Here is a 20032-nt window from a genome sequence, read left to right on the forward strand (position 1 = left end):
GTCTTCCCTGGCCGGGAGAGGTGCCTGTTGACGCCTCTGTATCAGAGTCTCCCATTGCTTCCCTTTCGTCGGCTCCCGTAAGTCTTCTGAAGCTATCTAATATTTTATCAACTGTCATCATACTTGTAGTTGGCGATAGTACATGTAAGCGAGAGCGGTGAGGCACGTGATGAAGTGGGTGATCAACATCGACCGCATGTTTGGTCCTTTTAACCTCTTTCAATCGGCCCAGCAGTCCCATTCTGCTTTTCCTATCTCCAGATTCCTCTGAATCTACTACGAGTATCTTCAATTACCTCAAAATCTCGCCTTTTCTTAATCACTAGTTACCATGAGAGGAGAAGTACGTATATGCCTTATCGCCATTGTTTACTGCCATCCCCGCATCCCTTATCCTTATCCCCTGAACCTGGTTACCCCAAGTCAACCACGGAATCACCACGCGTGGAATCTCGCGTCGTTCCAATATCAACTGGTCCGAAATGCAAGGCTAATCGTGCTGTGAAACTCTAGATTTGCCATATTCACATTGGTCAGGCTGGTGCACAGCTGGGTACCAGCGCTTGGGAGCTGTATGTTCTCACCGCTTTTTGTTCCCTCCTTCCCTACCAGCTCCCTACTCACACCTTCCAGGTACCTGCTCGAGCACGGTCTCAAGGCCGACGGCCGGATTGACGAGGAGAGAATCGAAGAGATCGGTGACGGTGGCTCCCGCGAGACCTTCTTCACCGAGACCGGCAACGGAAAATATGTGCCTAGATCGGTTTTCGTCGACCTTGACCCCTCGGTACGTATTTCTAGCCGAGGATATTGGAACAAACCAGGGGTCATCAAGCTGATGGATTATAGCCCATTGATGAGGTCCGTACCGGCAACTTCCGTCAGCTCTTCCACCCTGAATTCTTGGTTAGCGGAAAGGAGGATGCCGCCAACAACTGTACGCCAGCGAAGTTATCCAAAGATATTGAGACAAGGCTGACTGGTGGCAGATGCCCGTGGACACTACACTATCGGAAAGGAATTGGTGGACAACGTCCTTGACCGCGTCCGCCGTGTTTCCGGTACGCCCTTCTCCATGGACAGCGTGCAATTGAACACTACTAATCCCTACCAGACAACTGCTCCTCTCTGCAGGGCTTCCTAGTCTTCCACTCTTTCGGTGGCGGTACTGGTTCCGGATTTGGCGCCCTGTTGTTGGAGCGTCTCGCAACTGAGTATGGCAAGAAGTCGAAGCTCGAGTTCGCCGTCTACCCCTCTCCTCGTGTGTCGACTGCTGTCGTGGAGCCTTACAACGCTGTCCTATCCACCCACAGCACCATTGAGAACTCGGACTGTACCTTCTTGGTTGACAACGAGGCTGTCTACGATATCTGCCGTCGCAACTTGGACATCCCTCGTCCCAGTTATGAACACCTGAACCGTCTGATCGCCCAGGTCGTTAGCTCCGTCACCTCCAGTCTCCGTTTCGATGGTGCCCTCAACGTCGATCTGGCCGAGTTCCAGACCAACTTGGTGCCTTTCCCTCGTATTCACTACCCTCTGATTTCCTACGCTCCTGTTGTGTCCAGCAGCCGCAGCTCTCACGAGAGCTTCAAAGTCCAGGATCTCACATTCCAATGTAAGTTGACCGCACTGTTTTTGGCGTGAGACCATGCACTGACCTCTTCACAGGCTTCGAACCCAACAACCAAATGGTCGTTTGTGACCCCCGCAACGGCAAGTACATGGCTGTCGCTCTTCTGTACCGTGGTGACGTTGTGCCACGTGACTGCACCCAGGCCGTGGCCAACGTCAAAGCCAAGGCTTCTTTCAACCTGGTTGAGTGGTGCCCTACCGGTTTCAAGTTGGGTATCAACTACCAGAAGCCCCAGCGCGTTCCCGACAGCGAGATGGCCCCTATCGACCGTTCCGTCAGCATGCTCTCCAATACCACTGCCATCTCTGAGGCCTGGAGCCGTCTCGACCACAAGTTCGACCTCATGTACTCCAAGCGCGCTTTCGTTCACTGGTACGTTGGCGAAGGTATGGAGGAGGGTGAGTTCTCTGAGGCTCGTGAGGACCTGGCTGCATTGGAGAAGGACTACGAGGAGGTTGCTAACGACGGCGAACCCGATGTCGAGGAGGAAGCTGAATACTAAGCGGGTTATACCCTCGGGCCCTGTTTACGGTCTACCTGTTAATATTGACTTCTTGTCTTTTGACTTTCCTCTGTCCATCTTTAGATGTTCGTTTGCGACAACCCCTTTTGTTCATACTTCCCCTTAGCGACTTTTGAATGCCTGACATTACTTTTCTTGATCCCGATATTATCGGCAAGAAATACGAGAATTACAATGTGAATAATTTTTTTTCAGTCAGAGTCGATTTCCTTAATGATACAAACCGAGCGGCAGAATTGGCTTCAGTCTTTCTGATCGGCACCCACCTTCATCTCCATCAGTAGTCTCAAAGTAGTCTCATAGGACCACATGGTGATTGCACTAGCCGGCGCAGCCTTGATAAGACTGACAACCAATCCACGGTACAGACCTCGCACACCTTGCGTCCGCACAATCATCCGAATGGTATTGAACACCCCCTGGTACTCGGGGATATTGCGATGCACATACATATGCCTCGTCGGCCCCTGCACCTGCAACCTCTTCCTCACAAGATCCAATGGAAAGACCCCCGTCTTGGCCAACACACTCGCCATAACCCCCGCCGCAGCATCCCCAGACCCAAACGGCAAATGTTGCGCATCCGCCATCACTGGCCGCAGCGTCTCATACGTCGCAAAGAACAGCCCCATATACGGCACAATCTGCCCTACAGCCGCAGTGCACCCACGGAAGAATCCCGCCGTACCTTCTAGACGCGCGATTTCACGAACGGACGAGAAAAGGGAAAGGTAGACGCGATCGCGGCCTTGTGCGGCAAAGCGTGTACGCAGAAGATCGAGGGGGTATGTAGCGGCTGTTGCTACACCGCCGGCGAAGGCGCCTGAGATGAAGGATTCGACTGGTTGTGGGGGGCGGTAGGAGCCTAATTGGGCTAGGGCTTGGGTTGTGGTGCGGTAGGTGGTGAATTGGACTGCGCCGTAGCAGACGTACATTAGTTCGGCGGGGATGTTGCCTTTCCAAAGGCCCTAACCGGTTCGCATGTTAGATTGGATATATCCGTTGTTATTGTTGTTGGTTATTGTTGTGACGCACTGTTATCCCTTCTTCTTTCAAGATGGACCGCATTGTGGAGAAAGTCCCCTTGTATATTGGACCGTTAACATGTTGATGGGACACGGGGTCCGACATGGAGTGGATTTGGAGCTGGAGGCGGATCTTGACGACATCGAGGGGGGCGATGCAGAATCTATGAGAATTGAGAGGTTAGTTGTTGTTCTTCTATTATCTTGTCTCGACAGTTGGAGGTCATACCGTGAGATAAGCCCGGCGATTCCGCCTGCCAGAACCACCTGCCGCCGTGTACCCTGGGAAAATGTCAGTAACAATCCTTCGTATATAACAGGATAATTTCTACCTCATCCTTGAGGTGCTCGCCCCCGGCAGACATTCATGTGAAGCTCTGTTGGGATCTTCTTTATCGGAGTCTATCGGAGTTTGGAGTAGAACCCCGGGATCATCGGACGGGGGATGGAGAAAGAAACGAATGTGACAGAAGAGCAGAGCTAGCACTCTGTATAGACAGTCGCTGTCAAAACATGGACAATTGAAGAGCGATTGAGAAGAATTCTCAGCGAGAAGCAGAAGGGGGGATTAAATACCCCAGCTGTGACGTTTTTTTAATAATATTTTCTTTGCTGCATTTCGATTTGGTGATGCCAATTCCCGCACGTGACGTGTAATGACAGCGTATGGGTAATTACGGACGACCGCATCAAGTATGTGTGCTTGCCTGAGGCTGACATACTTATCGACTGCGGAGAAGCATCATTTATTTCCCTTCCCCCGCGGCATATAAATCAACGCTGACAACTGGTTCCTCTTGCTGGAAGGGAGGCTAAAATGTCGACCATTACTATGGCTCGTCCCCTGGGCAGGTTCCTGCGGTCCTCTCCGCCGATTACTCGTTTTCCGTCTATTTTCCGTCGTGGTCAGCGTTCGACAAGCCTACCCAAGGTACCGTTCGATACAATGCTTCCTGTGAAGTCAGAATACCTCAAGCTGGAATATCCCAAGCTAGAAAAGGAATTGCCTGCGGGTATTTCCCTGAACAAGACCCATATCAGTGTGAAAATTGGTAACCATGATGCGAGAGAGTATTTATTTTCGGCTCTACGTGATTCTTGCAAATGTCCCCTTTGTATCGATCCGCACTCGAAGCAACGCAACTTCCGGACATCGGATATCCCAAATGAGATCCAACCGCGCAATATTGAGTTTGATGGCAAGGATATAACAATTCAATGGAAGAATGACGTTCCTGGTTATGATGCAGATCATACTTCACGATACAACAGGAGCACTCTTATACTTCCAGTCAAGTCAACGACAAAGCTTATTACTTCGTCGAGGCCGCGTTGTACTTGGGACCGGGAATGGATGAACAAGTCACAGTTCTGGATCTCGTACGATGACTACATGAACAACGAATTTCAGTTTGCATCTGCAATGCGGAACCTTTGTGAGACTGGCCTCATCTTTGTCAAGGATATCCCCGATTCCAGGGAGGAGGTCGAGAAGCTGGCCACGCGCATGGGCCCTCTCCGGAACACATTCTACGGCCCGACATGGGATGTGCGCAGTATTCCTAAGGCTACGAATGTGGCTTACACGAATCAATTCCTCGGCTTTCACATGGACTTGATGTACATGCGCGAGCCTCCAGGCTATCAACTTCTCCATTGCTTGGAAAATTCATGCGACGGAGGTGAATCGATGTTTTCCGACGCTTTCCATGCGGCCAAGCAAATTTACAAGAAGGGGCCGCATTTCTTCGACGTTCTCGCTGACGTTCAACTCTGCTACGAGTACAACCATGAGGGTGCCGTATATCATAATCGCTGGCCGGTAATCGAGACCACAACCATGAGACACCCTACCAAGTTTCCACCGATTCGGCATGTCAACTACTCCCCTCCGTTCCAGGGCCCCGTACATTCTCGAGAAATTGGCAGGAAATACCACGAATTCAAGAAATTTAGAAAGGCTCTCAAAATATTCTCCGAACTCCTCGAGCGTGGGGAAAACACCTTCGAGCTGAAGTTGGAGCCCGGCCAGTGTGTCATTTTCGAGAATCGTCGGGTCGTTCATGCCCGGAGACAATTCAATACTGCTGTCGGTCAGCGCTGGCTTGCAGGCGCCTATGTTGATGAAGACTGTCTGTGGTCTCGGTTCCGGCGGAGTATCCGTGACTATCCTGAGGCTTGGTCAGGGCACTTGGAAGACCCGGATAGAGCGCTGGAGCGGGAATTCGACTCGTAGTAGGTTACAAAAGAGAGAGATGAGGGCAAGTAGGTGGGAAAATGCTGTATAGTATTGTTTTGGGTCCTTGGTAAGGACGGAGTTAAAAGCTTGTTGATATCCTGTACATATAGCATGAATCTTGAAGCCATCAAAGCTGAAAGCTGTGGGATTTCATTTCTTTTTCTTTGCCCACTAAAAGGATGGTATAACAATCGCTCAAAAACATCATCTAAACAGACAATTCAATGCACGGCTACTAAACTCTGCTAGAACTGCCACTGGAATTTTTGTAGATTAACACATAAGGATGCTCTCGAACGTGACTAAGCGCCAGCCGGCTTGTTAACGGAGAACTCGTTAAAGAAGTCCGGGTCATTGTTTAGCTCTTCCTTGACCTGTTCGAGATTAGTTAGCAAATGATTACTGGAACTAGAAGAGGGAATTGGCACGTACAATATCCAAACCACCAACCAATTCACCCTTAACCCACAGCTGCGGGAACGTAGGCCACTCTGCATACTCCTTCAAACCCTGTCTCACATCTTCATCGGCCAAGATATTAAAGAACCCATATTTAACACTCCGCTCCCGCAGAATCCCCACCAACGTCCGACTAAACCCACACTGCGGTGCGCTAGGGCTCCCCTTCATAAACAACATAACCGGCGCAGCCTTCACCAATTCCTCCAACCTCGCAAACAGCGCCTGCTTCGACTGCTCTGCAGAAACGGGCGCCTGCGTCGCAGTCGTGGGTACATTATCCTCTCTGGGGGTTGCACTCAGCGGTGGCGGAATCTGGCTCTTCGGAGCAGCACCACCGTCAGAAGCGCCGCGACCGGCGCTTCTCTCAACGGCGTCACGCACGCGAGCAGCGTCGCTGCCGCTAATCGCGTCGAGGACTTCTCCGCCGCGCACGAGAACGACGAAGGGCACGGCGGTGACGTCGTAGTCCTCTGATATGTCGGGGAGTTCTTCGGCGTTGAGGCTAATGAAGGAGACTGAGGGCGGGGTAGTGACGGGATATTGGGACGCGAGGGTGGAGAGGACGGTGTGCATCTGGGCGCATGGCGCGGCCCATGGCGCGTGGAAGTAGAGCACGAGCAGGCAAGATGGGGGAATGGAGGAGATGTGCGAGACGAAGACGGCCTCGTCTGTGACTTCTTGGACGGTCGACATGGTGGTGAATTTTGTGCAATGCACCGCAATCGGAGGGGTTATCTGATAGAGGGGCAGTGACTGGACTATTGGGGTAAAGAAAAAAAAGAGTGGCTAGCCTTGTAGGTGAGAGAGGGATTAAGGCAATAAATAAGAGACAGAGAGAGAGAAAATACTGTATGTCAGACCAGTGCCCGAAGGAAAAGCAAGCACGAAGAGGGACAGAAGAAAGGTTGATGGGCCGATGGCGAATTTTGGCTTATCAGATCGTTTCCGTAATTACCGTACTTGTACTGTTTCGCCCGGTTTCGCTCCGGAGATGGATCTCGGAGGTTCTAATGATCCGCGCCACACCCGCTGACATGGGAAAAGGCACCGAATGTAAGATAGACACTTATTAATTCAGAGTTATTCATAAGTTACGGCTCTGAGATTGGATTAGAAGGCTTATTATTACCTGCCCTATTCTTTTTGCTCGTTCTATCCGGGGTATTGCCTGCGAAACGATAATGCTGTCTGTTATCAATACCGCTATCATCACGTGCCGCAAAAGTCAGTCAGTTAACTGTCATAGCAGAGAAGCAAAAGCAATTCCTCCAATTACGCCCTAAACAGGAGGTCGCTCGTTTTGCGCGAAGAAAAGAAGCAACTATTTTTACGCTTTATACGATTTATTTTTCTATTCGTCGGTTTTTCCCAGACGCGCGATTGACGATTCCCGATCCCCGGTGCAATGGGAAAACGAAAGTATTCGGACGACGATGACCCAGTCAAGAATACTTCTGGAGCTAGCAATGGCTTCGGGGTGGCGCAGTTATTGACGCAACTCCAGAATGCCGATGTAGAACCCAGGGACGGCGCGCCGGAAGAGTCAAGAAAGTCGCAAAACGGCGACAGCGGCGAATCCGACAAACAGGTCAAGAAGCAGAAGCGGGTAGACGGTGAAAAGGTCAAATACCCTGTTCTCACGTACGTGGAGGGTAGACTGTCATCGTCGATTCGCATTGCGGATTTGCAGAGTCTGCTCCTCTATTGTTTCGCGGACGGTGTCGCGCCGCAGTGGATATCGATCAAATACCCAGGGCATGTTCGGAAGATTGTCGTGTTGATGGTTCCGGGGTTGGAGACTGGGATGTTTGATGGGACAATATCATTGGATTCGCATGCCAAGGAGGCTGGTCCTGAGGTAGACGACACGCAGGAGAACCCGGAGGACGTCAGAAAGGAGGATTTCCAAAGGTGGAAACAGGGACTTCCTCCGGAAGATCGGTCAAACCGCTACAGTCCTCGCTCGCTCTCGCGCGAGAACCTTGCAGAGCCATTGCAGCCTCTGGCAGACATGTTTCCCCATGTCTGGCCTGTGAAGACGCCTGGTGACCCCAAGTACAACAAGGTCCACTCTCCACTTCAGGCGGTCCTTATGTCCTCTCTCCCCAAAACCAAGGAAAGCGGGAAAGGCCCTAAACCAGCCAGAGCAGATAAGTTTGTGCCGAAGCGGACTCCAATCACCACTTTCATCAGCTCCAAGAATGATTTGCAAGAGAACGACTATGTCTTACACCCAGCTCTCCTACCTACGGACCAGGAAAAGTACGCCAATAAAGAGCTCAGGAAGCGCACTAGCACCTCGACCGATGATGGATGGGTTGACACCCATGTTCCGAGCCTGGAAGCTGCAAAGATACTCGATACGGAGATCCAACAGGGTAGCATGACGGCAGGCCACGACGTGCTGGCCATGGACTGCGAAATGTGCATCACAGAAGGCGGCAAGTCGGAACTTGCCCGCATCAGCTTAGTCCGCTGGGACGGCGAAGCAGTGCTGGACGAGTTTGTAAAGCCGGAACGGCCCATAATCGACTACCTCACCAGATTCTCGGGCATTACGAAGGAAAAATTGGACCCTGTCACGACGACCCTCGCTGATATCCAACAAAAGCTCCTCTCCATACTCACCCCTCGCACTGTATTGGTTGGGCACTCGCTCGATTCCGACATGAACGCATTAAAACTCACCCACCCATTCATTGTGGATACCACCATCATTTACCCACACCCGCGCGGGCCGCCGCTTAAATGCAGCCTTAAGTGGCTCACACAGAAATACCTCGGCAAAGAGATCCAGAAGGGCCAAGCAGGCCACGACTCGATCGAAGACGCGATCGCCGTGCTCGACCTCGTCAAGCTGAAATGCGAAAAGGGCGAGCGCTGGGGCACCAGCGATGCCTCATCGGAGAGCATCTTCCGCCGTCTCGCGCGCTCTCCGCGCTCCGGGAAACCATCATCTGACAGCGAACAGCAAGAAGGCCGTACAGGTGCTGTTGTTGATTGGGGCAATCCCGAGCGTGGATTCGGCGCGCATGCAAACGCCGCCATTGGGTGCAGTGACGACGATGAAATCGTGAAGGGCGTTTCGTCCGTTGTTAACGGCGACGAAAACAATCCTTCTATCCCGCTAGGTGGAGTCGACTTCACCTGGGCCCGCCTCCGTGAACTCGAACTTCTCCGTGGATGGTGCAACCGCGCCCCAGACCCGAACAACGCAAACGAATCCACATCCTTAAAACCTCCCCCCCAAGAAACAACACCAACCACATCCGCCGATTCAACACCCGCTGAACCCAAACTCTCCGACACCGTCTCCCAAACCGTCTCCAACATCTCCCGTATCTACGACTCCCTGCCCCCATGCACGCTTTTCATGGTCTACTCTGGAACCGGCGATCCCCGAGACGTTAGCCGCTTACAGGCCATGCACAAGACTTTTCGTCAGGAGTACAACTCGCGGAAACCGTGGGATGAGTTGAGTGTTAAGTGGACAGATACAGAGGAACAAGCATTGAAGAAGGCTTGTGACCGGGCCAGAGCGGGCTGTGGGTTTATGTGTGTGAAGTGATTTATTTCTTTGCAAATGTCACGATGCATGTATGGTTTTGGGTAGATACCATGATGATCTATAGCCTTTTTCAACTTGATTATCTATATCGGTAGAATTGATCAATTAGATCTAGTTTAGCTAGCTACCACCTATACGTATCTATACCTATAACTCCAATCCGTACATATAAAATGGCCAAACTTTTGTCGTACTCGTACAACCCTCACGAAACAACAACAGAACCAAGACAATAATACAAGCAAAGGGGTGGAACCAAGAAATTATAACTAAATAATACAATTATAGAAGGGCAATTTCATTTCAATCTTATCGGGCCTCCTCCGTCTCCATCGCTTCTTCCCGTTGCATTGCCATCCGCGCCATATAATCTCGCGCCTTTCGTTTCTCCGCCTCTTCCGTGTTCTGAGGCGGGTTCTCTTTTTCAGAATCTGGGAGTCGCATGCCTTCTCCTTTAATAATCAGGGATTCCTGCCCTTTGATTTGGACGGTCGACGGTGGCGGGACATGTTCCGGATGGTTCCCGTTTGTGTCTGAATGTCGACTCTTGCGACTGTTTGCTGGCGGGACTGGTGGTGCTATTGAGCGGCTACGGGTGCCCCGTGGCCGACCTGGTCCGCGTTTCGTTGCAGATTGTTCTTCATCGGGACTGCCGTCCCAGTGCGAGCGCTCTTTCTGCGAGCCACCGCTAACGTTAACGGTTTGCTCATTTGATGGTGCCTGCCTGGGTGCTAACGGTTTAGGCGTTGTGAGGTCAGGTTTCGTGGTTTGAGAGATTGATTTCCGTGGCCGCCCTGGTCCTCTTTTTCCAGGCCCGCCGCTAGAGGGAGTTTTATCCACTGGCTGAGAAATGCGCGGGCGCTTAACGATAGCATGTTGCTGCCCGCTGCTATCGCGCCCTGGATCTATCATATTATCGACTGTTGGAGTGTGTTGCTGTTGTTGATGGACTTCAACGCTAAGCCTTGGTGATCCTGGTGTTGATTGTGCATATATGCTGCGAACTTCTTCGGGGTCCTTTAATGGGATCTTCATCGACTGCATCGGCGTGTCCACCGCGGAGAAACCATCGAAGATATCTCCTTCATCGTCGAAAGAGTCCGCAATAGGCTCTGTGCGTCCACTTGGAAACGAATCTGGCCATGGGCGTTTTCTGCTACCATGCAGGATACTTGGACTATGGACTTGCGGGAGTGCCCCTCCGATGTCCGCCATCGGTAAAGACTGCTTCGCTGCTTGATCTTCCAAATACCGGTTTTTCAATTTGACTGCCTCCATTTCCAGTTTCAGTTTTTCAATCTCCTCGGATTTCGACTTGAGTTCCCTTAGAACCGTCGTTATCATATCGTAATCGCTGCTCTGAGGGTTCCCTGTCTCAAGGGAAAGCCGACCAGGACCATTCAACTCGATTCGAAGCGCGGTGAAAGCCTGCTTTAACTCTGACATGGTATCATGCAGATTATTGACGGAACTCGAGATGTGATCGATGCTGAAGCCCTGATGTTGGATCTGTCGCGATACAGTCATGTCATATCCTTCCACTTCTGTCGAGCTAGCAGGTACCAGAGCACCCGGCTGGATGGATGTCCGATCTCGTCGTCCTTCTCTCGTCGTCGAATTCAGAATGCGTTCGAGCGCTCCTTCTTTGAATATGGGTTCGACCGTCCGCATCGTCACAATCTCCCTAAATGCCACTTTCGCGAGCTTCCAGAAGATATTAGGACTGCATATTATTAGCCACTTTCATGTGCGCATCAATTGTTTCGTCCCTTCCATCCCCTTGCACTTACCCGTTTTCCAGCGTACATAGGACACCTAATTTCTGCTGACAGAGCTTGCATGAGATCTCCTGAAGGATGCGACCCCGTAACAAGTTCATATCTGACGACTGCGGCACCTGCTTTTTCTCCGACGAAATCGAAATCCGATGGAGATCGACGCTCAGCCATCCCGCAACAAGGGAGTAGGAATTTGATAGTTTCGCCCAGTCATTTTCAAGCGCAGCCAGCGAACTCGAGCATCGAGAACACTGGCACAGAATGGCCGGCCGCGTGAGTCTCGAGAGATCCATTGTGATTAAACAGCGATTTATTATAGTAACGACATTCCCTGCAGTGCGCCACACCTGCCGGCGGTTGATGAAGAAGTTGCCGCGCAACTCCCAGAACGCCCGCAAAAAGTCCAGAGGGATCTCGACTGCTGACTCAGCAGCCTAACAGACACGCTGGCGGGTCGCGCTAAGCCTTTTGCGGTGACTGATAGGAGAGTGGCTACGTCATTGGTCTAAAGCGGTTAGGCGGTCACGAGTGACGGACATTAGGAGCATCATGATATGGTATGGTAACGGGCCCGGTGCTATGGTGCGTTTAATTAACTCACTCTGTATTTATTACTTACCGTACACCCCGCATTGGCGGTTGCTTTTGATTTAGAAAGTCACATGGTCTCAAATAGTCACTTGCATCGAATTGCTTATCTCGAGCTTACCTTATTCTTGTCCCTTTTGTTACCCCGCATAATTGGCCGCTCATGAGACAAGCGGTACGGCGTCTCTCCCGTCCACTACCAGCGTCTCAACCGGTGGTTCCTTGGAATAGAGGTGGATACGGGCAGAGAATCACCATGGCAAGTGTATCAAGAGCCTCTAATGGCGCCAATGGCAAGCTTAATCATTGGAATGGCGCTGGCGCTGCAGAGTTTGACATGAGAAGTGAGTTCCACTGTGCTTCCATGTACTGAGCATGTCACTAAAGCAACAGGGAACCTTAGGCGATACCATGACAAAACCTACTCTCTCAATGCTTGACGCGATCTGCCAGACCACCCTACTCGACGATGTCTTCAATGAAGACCCGGTGACAAATTCCCTGCAAGACTATGTGGCAGAGCGGACGAATCATGAGAGCTCGCTACTGGTCATGTCCGGCACTATGGGCAACCAAGTCGCAATTCGGACGCACTTGGTACAGCCTCCATACTCGGTTCTTTGCGATCAACGCTCTCATATTCTCTGCTACGAGGCAGGAGGTGTTAGCACATGGACAGGAGCGACGGTCCAGCCTGTTATTCCGAAGAATGGCATCCACCTCACGCTGGAAGATGTTCAACGCCATGCAGTGATCGAGGATGACGACCACTATTGTCCTACGAGACTGATCAGCTTGGAGAATACTCTGGATGGCATGGTCATGCCTCTTGAAGAAGCTCGTCGCATTGCGGACTGGGCTCATGCGAACAACATCAAAGTACACCTTGATGGTGCGAGGCTTTGGGAAGCCGTGATTTCTGGTGCGGGTAGCCTGGATGATTACACTAGCATCTGTGACAGCGTGAGCCTTTGCTTCTCCAAAGGTTTAGGAGCTCCGATTGGTAGCATAATTGTCGGGTCCAAGAATTTTATCAAGAAGGCCCGATGGTTTCGTAAATCAATTGGCGGTGGTACCCGGCAGGCCGGTGTGATTGCTGCAGCTGCCCGGGTGGCTATTGAAGAGACCTTTGGTCCGGATCCACATGGTAAAGAGGGCAAACTTCAGGGTTCGCATGTCAAGGCCAGAAGAGTAGCTGAATTATGGACTAATCGTGGAGGAAAGCTGCTGCACCCCGTGCATACCAACATGGTATGGTTGGATTTGGAAGCTTCGGGAGTAGGGCCCAATGACCTGTCAGAAATCGGGAAGAAAAAGGGCTTGAAGCTTTCTGGGGGGCGTGTGGTCGTCCACTATCGTAAGTACCCTCGACTCTCAGCAACACATATTCATTCTAACCAGCTCACAGAGGTGTCCGACGAGGCTATTGCGAAGCTGGAGCAGGTGTTCGATGTCGCACTGAGTGGGCAATACCAACGCAGCAACAACCAAAGTAAGCCATACGGTACTAGATGATTGTAGTATTGACTCGAAAATTGTATTCCCTGTACCACAATAGATTGTTATCGTCATACTGTAACTCTGCACTCTGCACTGTACCTTAAAGTATATCGCAGTCCTTGAATGATAATGCAGTTTGATTGGCCGGGGTTGTTGGGGCCTCAGGAAGCCATACGTCAGGTGCCATGTGGATGCCTGAGTCCGCCACTCAAAATAAAGCGGAAGCTTCAACTAAACCGACTGCTTGTTTCTTGGACGACGACCCTCGACAGATACGCGGGCAGGCAGACAGACAGCATCGCGTCATTGTCGACTTCCTTTAGCCATATCAATCTATACTGGAACCACTTCTTTGTCTGTTTATCCTGTGGATGGGCAACACGGACCTGTTCTATTGCGTGAGTTGATCTATCCATCCTCCCTTGTATGGATTGTTTGGAAATTGATAATTGACCCTTCCATCATCTCTACAGGATTGTCGATCGTTGCCCCTCCTTCCTGTCGCTTCTTGTGTCCTCCCTTCACCACCTCTTATCTCAATGTTCCAAATCGACTGCACTCGCAATCCAAACTGAGTCTTCTGCCAGCAGATCAGGTTGCGACAAGCAGCCTCGTTATCCAGCTCTCAATCTTTGATCTGCCAACGGGACTCGCGCACCATCAGAAAACTTTCGCGATCTATTTTACGTCTCCTACATTGCGAAGCACATACCAATCTACGGGATTTCTCGTTAGGCGACGCAGTACTTCGGCTCGAGATCATACTGAGCAGCAGGGTCTTTGGTGCATAGATAACCTTACAGTCTTTTTGCTGCAACTTAGCGCCTCTTCCATTTCGCTTCTCGACTTATTATTGTTATTCGCATACCAGTGTCGAACCTCTCTTTGTCGCCCTCTCTACGGTTTTGGTACGAGTGGATTTGTGTACAATCTCTTTTGTTTTGGATAATCCAGGCTACTGTTGAGTGAGTGGAATCCAGTCCAAATATCCTTTTGGTTATCAGTTTGTTAATGCATGGGAACGAGCTGTAGTCTGTAGACTCTCATTGATTGCATTGATCCTGCAAAAGCCATCAGTTGTCAGCGGAGATACCCTAGCTCTGTTTCTTGCCTCTAGTCGCTCCTTTCTCCCTTTCTTTATCTTTCTATTCGTCTATCTCTCATTCGCCCCCATGGAAGCAACGCAAGAAGCCACCCAGCCATGCACGGATCCACGCCGCCTGGGCCACAACAATTCTGGTCTGCTAGGAGATGATGTGTCGGATGTCATCTGCATTCTACACCCCAACTCGCTCTATGCCCATGATGCAGTGGCTGCAACTGCTAATATCCGCCCCGACCACATTTTGCAAAGGGAAAAGCTGGCATATGAATCTGCCGATACTGCAGCACTAGATATCGCTTTGCGACTCTCGTCGAACGTCCGTGACCTAGGCTCTGGCTTTTGCTTTGGTCGCAATCCCTCACGATGCGACATTCTTCTATCAGCTGATGATAGCTCAAAGCGGATCTCCAATTGTCACTTCCGGATTTATCTCACAAACGATGGCATTCTAATGCTTGAAGATACCTCCACGAACGGCACCTTGGTAGACAATAATCGTATCCGCAAAAATGAGGTCAACAGTCGAATGCTCACCAACGGCTCCGTCATCCAGGTGGTGCATGGCCCCCAAGCTTCTGATGAAGTCAGGTTTATTGTTCGGATGCCATCCCGAGATACCTTTGCGATGCAGTATACAGAGAACATAGTCCGGTATCTTGAGCGGGTACAGAAGCATCAAACGGGAGTTGCTCAACCCGTCACTCGCCAAGGCTCACAGCCTCTGCAGTGGGCGGTCGCACAGACCTTTGGAATGCATTGGACAGGAGGTGCAAAGTACAATATAACGGGACAAATCGGCAAAGGTGCTTTCGCAACAGTTTACAAGCTCGCGACGAAACAACATGGCGTAGTCTTCGCAGCTAAAGAGCTCGAGAAGACTCGTCTATTGAAAACCGGTGCCCAGAAGGTCGACAACGAAATGAGGATTATGCGAGATCTCAAGCATCCCAACATCGTGCAATATGTTGATTATCATGAGCACGACAGATGGATTTACATCATCATGGAGTATGTGCCCTGTGGAGAGTTGTCTACCTACCTTCATAATTGCAGGACAATTTCCGAACCAGTGGTGCAGCAGATGACTCGGCAGATCTTACATGCGTTGAAGTATCTCCATAATCGCAGAATTACCCATCGAGATATCAAACCAGATAACATCCTCATCTCATCATTCGAGCCTTTCAGAGTGAAGCTCTCAGACTTCGGGCTTTCGAAAGTGGTGCAAGAAGAATCGTTTCTCAAGACCTTTTGCGGCACACTTCTGTATTGCGCGCCCGAGGTGTATCCAGAGTACGCAACCTATCGCGCTGGTGAAGTTAGGAAGAGGCGTCGGTTTGGTGATCCGTAAGTTACTTTGGACTATCTACTTCGTTGCTTCAAAATGTCCACGCTGACTGAAATAGGCCGCCCAAAACGACACCGTATGACCAATCCGTAGATATATGGTCCTTTGGTGCTGTCCTCTATCATATCCTGGCTGGCGTTCCTCCGTATATGGGCTCAGCTGAAGATAGAGGCGCCAAGATGCTACGGGTTATCATGACAACTGACCCAGACTATGATCGCCTTCGCCAAGCGGGCATTTCAGAAGCTGGTATCGATTTCGTTTCCCGACTCCTGAATCGTGACCCGCACTCCCGGCCCAATGAGCGAGAATGCTTTCAACACCCATGGATTGCCAATGTTGAAGATGTCGATGAATACGAAGACGACGACATTCAGCCTGACGACTTTGGAGGAGCTCTGTCAGACATTGGCGAGGATATTGAAGGAGAACTGAACGCATCTCAACTCTCACTTGATGAGGATGCGGAGGAACCCGATTCAGCTGAGGGCAACCAGCTGACCCAGTCAAAACGACCTCGTATTGATAATCCCCCGGCAGATATTCACTATCCATCGCTCCCAGCCCTAGAAACCCCGAATCATATCCGACCTGGTCCGGAGAATACACCGAAGCGTTTGTTTGGCGAAATAACCCCGGCTGCTCTTCCCAGCTCGCACGCATTGGGTGTGGGTGCCAGTATGGAAGCCTACGATGGCGACGACTATAATGTTCGTGATTTCTATTCCTCAGCCGGTGAGTCGATGATTAGCGACGCCAGCAGCCTGAACTCTATCATATCCCTTCCCGAATTCCCTTTTGGCGGTTCTGCCCCAAGTTTGATGGGTGCTGAGAACCAAGTTCGGCAGTTGAAGATGAACTCGTCCCAGCCAGCCATATTCACGGGAGTCGAAACACCAACGAAACAAACCAGTCCAGCTGACAAGCACGAGACCCCGACAAATGGGAACGTCCCAACCGCAGGTCGAGTGAGTCGCAGCCAATCAACCCCCAAAGCCTCGAAATTTAGTCGCCGAATCGAACTCCCCCTTCCCGACAGCGCCAGCAATAGTTCCAGCAACAGGAGCAAACCAGCAAGTATCGAAAGTCACAGCAAGTCATCTACCAAATCACCTACTACGTCAGCCGCTATGGCAGCAGTTGATGATGAACTGGCTGTCACACTTGATGCTCGAACCGGAAAAGAAATCCCCATTCCTTCAGCCCCGAATTCCCATTCCCAGCTCGATTGTATCCCCCCTGAGCTTAGTATTCCCCGAACCATCCCCCCTCTACAGTCTCGCAAAAATCGGCCTTTGCTGGGAAAGCTGACAAGCGTTCCGGGCTCTATTCTCGACATTACTATCCGTTTGGAAACTCGAATGACATCTTGGGGACGTGGCCCGCTGGCAACCGTTTGCTATACAGACCCTTTGGACACCCGCATTCCTGCCTATGCCTTGGAAGTGACATTCTGGACTCCAGCCATTGAAGCACGGATCGCGGCCGGGGATGACTGGATGACCATTCCTGGAGTAATGGCGATTCTTTCTACGAAGACACGCAACTGTATTTGGGTCAATGACACGGAATTACGGCGCGGTGATGAGAATGGACGCCCAGGGCTTCAGTTTGGAAAGCTATACACTGGAGATATTATTACCGTTTACAAACAACGCAACAAGTTTCTCAAACTCCAATGTGAGTTTTACCATGGCGATAGTGCCCGTCCACGACCAGACCACGAGAAAGGTTTCACCGTCCGCAAAATCCTGAAGTCGAAAGAGGATACGGGCGTCAATCGTCAACCAGTGCAGAAGAAAAACAACTTGAAAAAATAAATTTGAGATTAGCCATGCATAGAGGACTTATCTTACGACTGATTCTTGATTGATGTATCCCGTTCTGTCTCTACTCATTTTGAGCATGGTTTTTTGTATTTACATTCTCTCCTGTTTGGATGTGCCACGTCTGAAACTGGATCGAGTTATGAGTGATGACTGCATACATATCCTTAGAAAAAAGTACATAGTTTGGGATTCGAGGTGGTAAATAACAATCTGCAGGTGGTTTGATTAATACTATTTCATCAATCCCCACACCATGCGGACGGTATTCAGGTCGCATTTAGGGCCTAGTGCTTCATGTAACTGTATGGCAGTTTCAACCCTTTTTATTATTGTACCACGGTTCTTTACTTAAATTGGTGACTTCAGTGTAATTCGCCGGGTATTAATGTTTGTCGCTTGTTTCATGCATAAGTTGTGCATCGTTCTTTCCTTTTCGGTAATCGACTGTTACATCTTGCTCTGATATATATCACCAGCCTTCCTCACCATGTACATTTGCATTCACGCTCCTTATACCTAACTGCCGACATTCGTTTTTGGAGCCTATTTCTAATCATTATACCATTCGTGCTTGTTATAATATTTCTACCAACGATCCTTTACGCTTCCCGCGACGGCCAACCATCCGTCATGTCCCGCTCACGCTCACCCTCCCCTGCACGTTCCAAAGCCGGCTGGTCAACTCCCAGTCTGACATCTCTAGCCTCTCAAAGCGACACTTCCTCGCCGAATAGCGGTATCTCCACACCAAGTTCGGTAGGGTCCAGTGGAATATCCTGGGAAACAGCCAGAGCAAAAAGCGACGAAGTACGACGGAACAACGGCTTCTTCTTTTCGCGGTTGAAGAATAGCAAAGATGTCCCATCCTTGCCACTTTTCAGACGGAGAAGTTGGAGAGTGAGGGATTTTATTTGGATAAGGACGATGTTGGGCGTGGGAAGTATAAGGGCAGTTCGCGTAGGTTGGGTCGGCAGCCGCTTGGGTTTCTTAGGAAATTGCTGCGGAGGAGGACGTTACGGGTGTTGACAACGCTGTTGATTCTGGGAACTATAGGGCTCTTGTTCTTTTGGACTTGTGAGTGCTACCTAGCTGTGTCGCTTTTGGTTTCGCGTGACTGATGAATGCTCTAGCCGTGGCTGACAGCTATCGGCGGTCACTTCTGGGCGGAGGACCTAAATTTGTCGTGATCGTTGGATCAAATACTGAGGGTGGAGTGATGGCGTTGAAGGGTGCACGCGAGTGGTCGATCGAGCGCAACAGTATCTGGAACAAACAGCAATATGCCAAGCGATGGGGGTATGAGTTGGAGGTTGTCAACATGATGGCCCAAAAGCGCTATTCGCACGAATGGCGAGAGGGCTGGGAAAAGGCTGATCTTATTCGCAATGCTATGGACAAATATCCGGATGCGGAGTGGTCAGTATTTCCCTCTCGACCCTGTATTCATTGCTAATGCGCCCTAGGTTCTGGTGGCTAGACCTAAACACATGGATTATGGAGTCCTCGTATTCGTTGCAAGATCACATATTCAGCCGGCTGGATGCTATCTCATACACCGACATCAGTACCTATAATCCAGCTAATATCGGCCCTCCCCCATTCTCATATCCGCCAGTCAAGAAACCCGCAGCCGATTTGATATTGTCCCAGGACTGTGGAGGGTTCAACCTCGGGTCCTTCTTTATTCGACGTTCCGCGTGGGCAGGCCGCTTGCTAGACGTCTGGTGGGATCCTGTTGTATACGAGCAAAAACACACAGAATGGGAGCACAATGAGCAGGATGCGTTGGAATATCTTTACGAAAAGCACCCATGGATCCGTAACGGCGTTGCCTTCCTACCTCAGCGGTTTATCAATTCGTTTCCTCCTGGTGCTTGCGGCGATGGTGAGGACCCCAAAATCCATTACCAAGAGGATGACCATGATTTTGTGGTTAATATGGCAGGATGTCAGTTTGATCGTGATTGCTTGAGCGAGATGAAACGATTCAGTGGCCAAGGAACTCAACCTCCAAGTTCAGAAGCGCTGTATGAATAGCATAAAGGGTTTCTTCCGCAAGTTATTCAAGCACGGCGGAGAGCAGGAAAACCATCAAAAAGCCGTCGCGACGCCATGGCCGTCAATTTGAGCTGTCGCTGGGTACGATTTACGATTGACGATATCTTTATGGACCGCTTCTGTCAAATTGACAGCGGGGATGGCGTCCCTTATTCATACCTTAATCCTGTATATATCCCTGTATCATTAGGGTGTCTACAGTGGCAATAACAAGGATCCCGGTTAATTTCTCGCTCATTGTAGGTAGGGCCTAGAGTTACCATTTCCGGAAAGTAATACGCGCATAAAAATGACTAAGCTAAATACACAAATTGTACAAATCCCGCTCACCGCCCCAGGTAACAACCAATCAAACAAAAGCAATTGCGCATTT

At 50.4% G+C, this 20032-nt stretch overlaps 9 protein-coding genes across 9 annotated transcripts; 6 read left to right on the top strand and 3 right to left on the bottom strand.

Annotated features, from left to right (window-relative positions):
- Nucleotides 1-331: 331 nt before the first annotated feature.
- On the top strand, nt 332-2138 carry EURHEDRAFT_381738 (tubulin alpha chain; the record flags this gene model as incomplete). Its single annotated transcript, XM_040779446.1, has 7 exons — nt 332-343; nt 514-572; nt 634-787; nt 850-937; nt 990-1061; nt 1115-1618; nt 1672-2138. 7 exons carry the CDS (start codon nt 332-334, stop codon nt 2136-2138), a joined length of 1356 nt encoding a protein of 451 aa, XP_040634325.1.
- Nucleotides 2139-2401: 263 nt separating this feature from the next.
- EURHEDRAFT_510135 (thiamine transporter TPC1) lies at nt 2402-3765 on the bottom strand (the record flags this gene model as incomplete). Its single annotated transcript, XM_040785939.1, has 4 exons — nt 3517-3765; nt 3414-3466; nt 3195-3348; nt 2402-3127 (listed from the first exon to the last, which is right to left on the bottom strand). The coding sequence occupies exons 1-4, from the start codon at nt 3547-3549 to the stop codon at nt 2402-2404; spliced, it is 966 nt and encodes a 321-aa protein (XP_040634326.1). The 5' UTR covers nt 3550-3765.
- Nucleotides 3766-4130: 365 nt separating this feature from the next.
- Nucleotides 4131-5420, top strand: EURHEDRAFT_466697 (putative Gamma-butyrobetaine hydroxylase subfamily; the record flags this gene model as incomplete). Its single annotated transcript, XM_040785123.1, has 1 exon — nt 4131-5420. The coding sequence occupies one exon, from the start codon at nt 4131-4133 to the stop codon at nt 5418-5420; it is 1290 nt and encodes a 429-aa protein (XP_040634327.1).
- A 305-nt stretch (nt 5421-5725) lies between these two features.
- Nucleotides 5726-6578, bottom strand: EURHEDRAFT_406683 (PICOT family protein; the record flags this gene model as incomplete). The annotated part of the gene is made up of 2 exons (XM_040780474.1): nt 5726-5797; nt 5856-6578. The coding sequence occupies 2 exons, from the start codon at nt 6576-6578 to the stop codon at nt 5726-5728; spliced, it is 795 nt and encodes a 264-aa protein (XP_040634328.1).
- Nucleotides 6579-7290: 712 nt separating this feature from the next.
- On the top strand, nt 7291-9453 carry EURHEDRAFT_518966 (RNA exonuclease; the record flags this gene model as incomplete). Its single annotated transcript, XM_040786735.1, has 2 exons — nt 7291-7398; nt 7438-9453. The coding sequence occupies 2 exons, from the start codon at nt 7291-7293 to the stop codon at nt 9451-9453; spliced, it is 2124 nt and encodes a 707-aa protein (XP_040634329.1).
- A 60-nt stretch (nt 9454-9513) lies between these two features.
- Nucleotides 9514-11600, bottom strand: EURHEDRAFT_417183 (uncharacterized protein). The gene is made up of 2 exons (XM_040783136.1): nt 11244-11600; nt 9514-11176 (listed from the first exon to the last, which is right to left on the bottom strand). Exons 1-2 carry the CDS (start codon nt 11522-11524, stop codon nt 9763-9765), a joined length of 1695 nt encoding a protein of 564 aa, XP_040634330.1. The 5' UTR covers nt 11525-11600; the 3' UTR covers nt 9514-9762.
- A 475-nt stretch (nt 11601-12075) lies between these two features.
- On the top strand, nt 12076-13334 carry EURHEDRAFT_518968 (threonine aldolase GLY1; the record flags this gene model as incomplete). The annotated part of the gene is made up of 3 exons (XM_040786736.1): nt 12076-12163; nt 12223-13176; nt 13228-13334. 3 exons carry the CDS (start codon nt 12076-12078, stop codon nt 13332-13334), a joined length of 1149 nt encoding a protein of 382 aa, XP_040634331.1.
- Nucleotides 13335-14380: 1046 nt separating this feature from the next.
- EURHEDRAFT_285452 (serine/threonine-protein kinase) lies at nt 14381-17627 on the top strand. The gene is made up of 2 exons (XM_040778203.1): nt 14381-15771; nt 15831-17627. The coding sequence occupies exons 1-2, from the start codon at nt 14492-14494 to the stop codon at nt 17590-17592; spliced, it is 3042 nt and encodes a 1013-aa protein (XP_040634332.1). The 5' UTR covers nt 14381-14491; the 3' UTR covers nt 17593-17627.
- Nucleotides 17628-18231: 604 nt separating this feature from the next.
- Nucleotides 18232-19638, top strand: EURHEDRAFT_381746 (putative alpha-1,6-mannosyltransferase subunit; the record flags this gene model as incomplete). Its single annotated transcript, XM_040779447.1, has 4 exons — nt 18232-18408; nt 18483-18675; nt 18732-19017; nt 19065-19638. 4 exons carry the CDS (start codon nt 18232-18234, stop codon nt 19636-19638), a joined length of 1230 nt encoding a protein of 409 aa, XP_040634333.1.
- Between the last annotated feature and the right edge of the window lie 394 nt (nt 19639-20032).

Source organism: Aspergillus ruber (assembly GCF_000600275.1).
Source record: "Aspergillus ruber CBS 135680 unplaced genomic scaffold scaffold00045, whole genome shotgun sequence".
NCBI lineage: Eukaryota > Fungi > Ascomycota > Eurotiomycetes > Eurotiales > Aspergillaceae > Aspergillus > Aspergillus ruber.

Excerpts from the sequence above, each read along its gene's own strand:
- EURHEDRAFT_417183 (XM_040783136.1), bottom strand. The coding sequence starts at position 11,524 with ATGGATCTCTCGAGACTCACGCGGCCGGCCATTCTGTGCCAGTGTTCT. Across the intron at positions 11,177-11,243 it reads CTATGTACGCTGGAAAACGG|TCCTAATATCTTCTGGAAGC; the intron begins GTAAGTGCAAGG and ends AATAATATGCAG.
- EURHEDRAFT_285452 (XM_040778203.1), top strand. The coding sequence starts at position 14,492 with ATGGAAGCAACGCAAGAAGCCACCCAGCCATGCACGGATCCACGCCGC. Across the intron at positions 15,772-15,830 it reads AGGCGTCGGTTTGGTGATCC|GCCGCCCAAAACGACACCGT; the intron begins GTAAGTTACTTT and ends TGACTGAAATAG.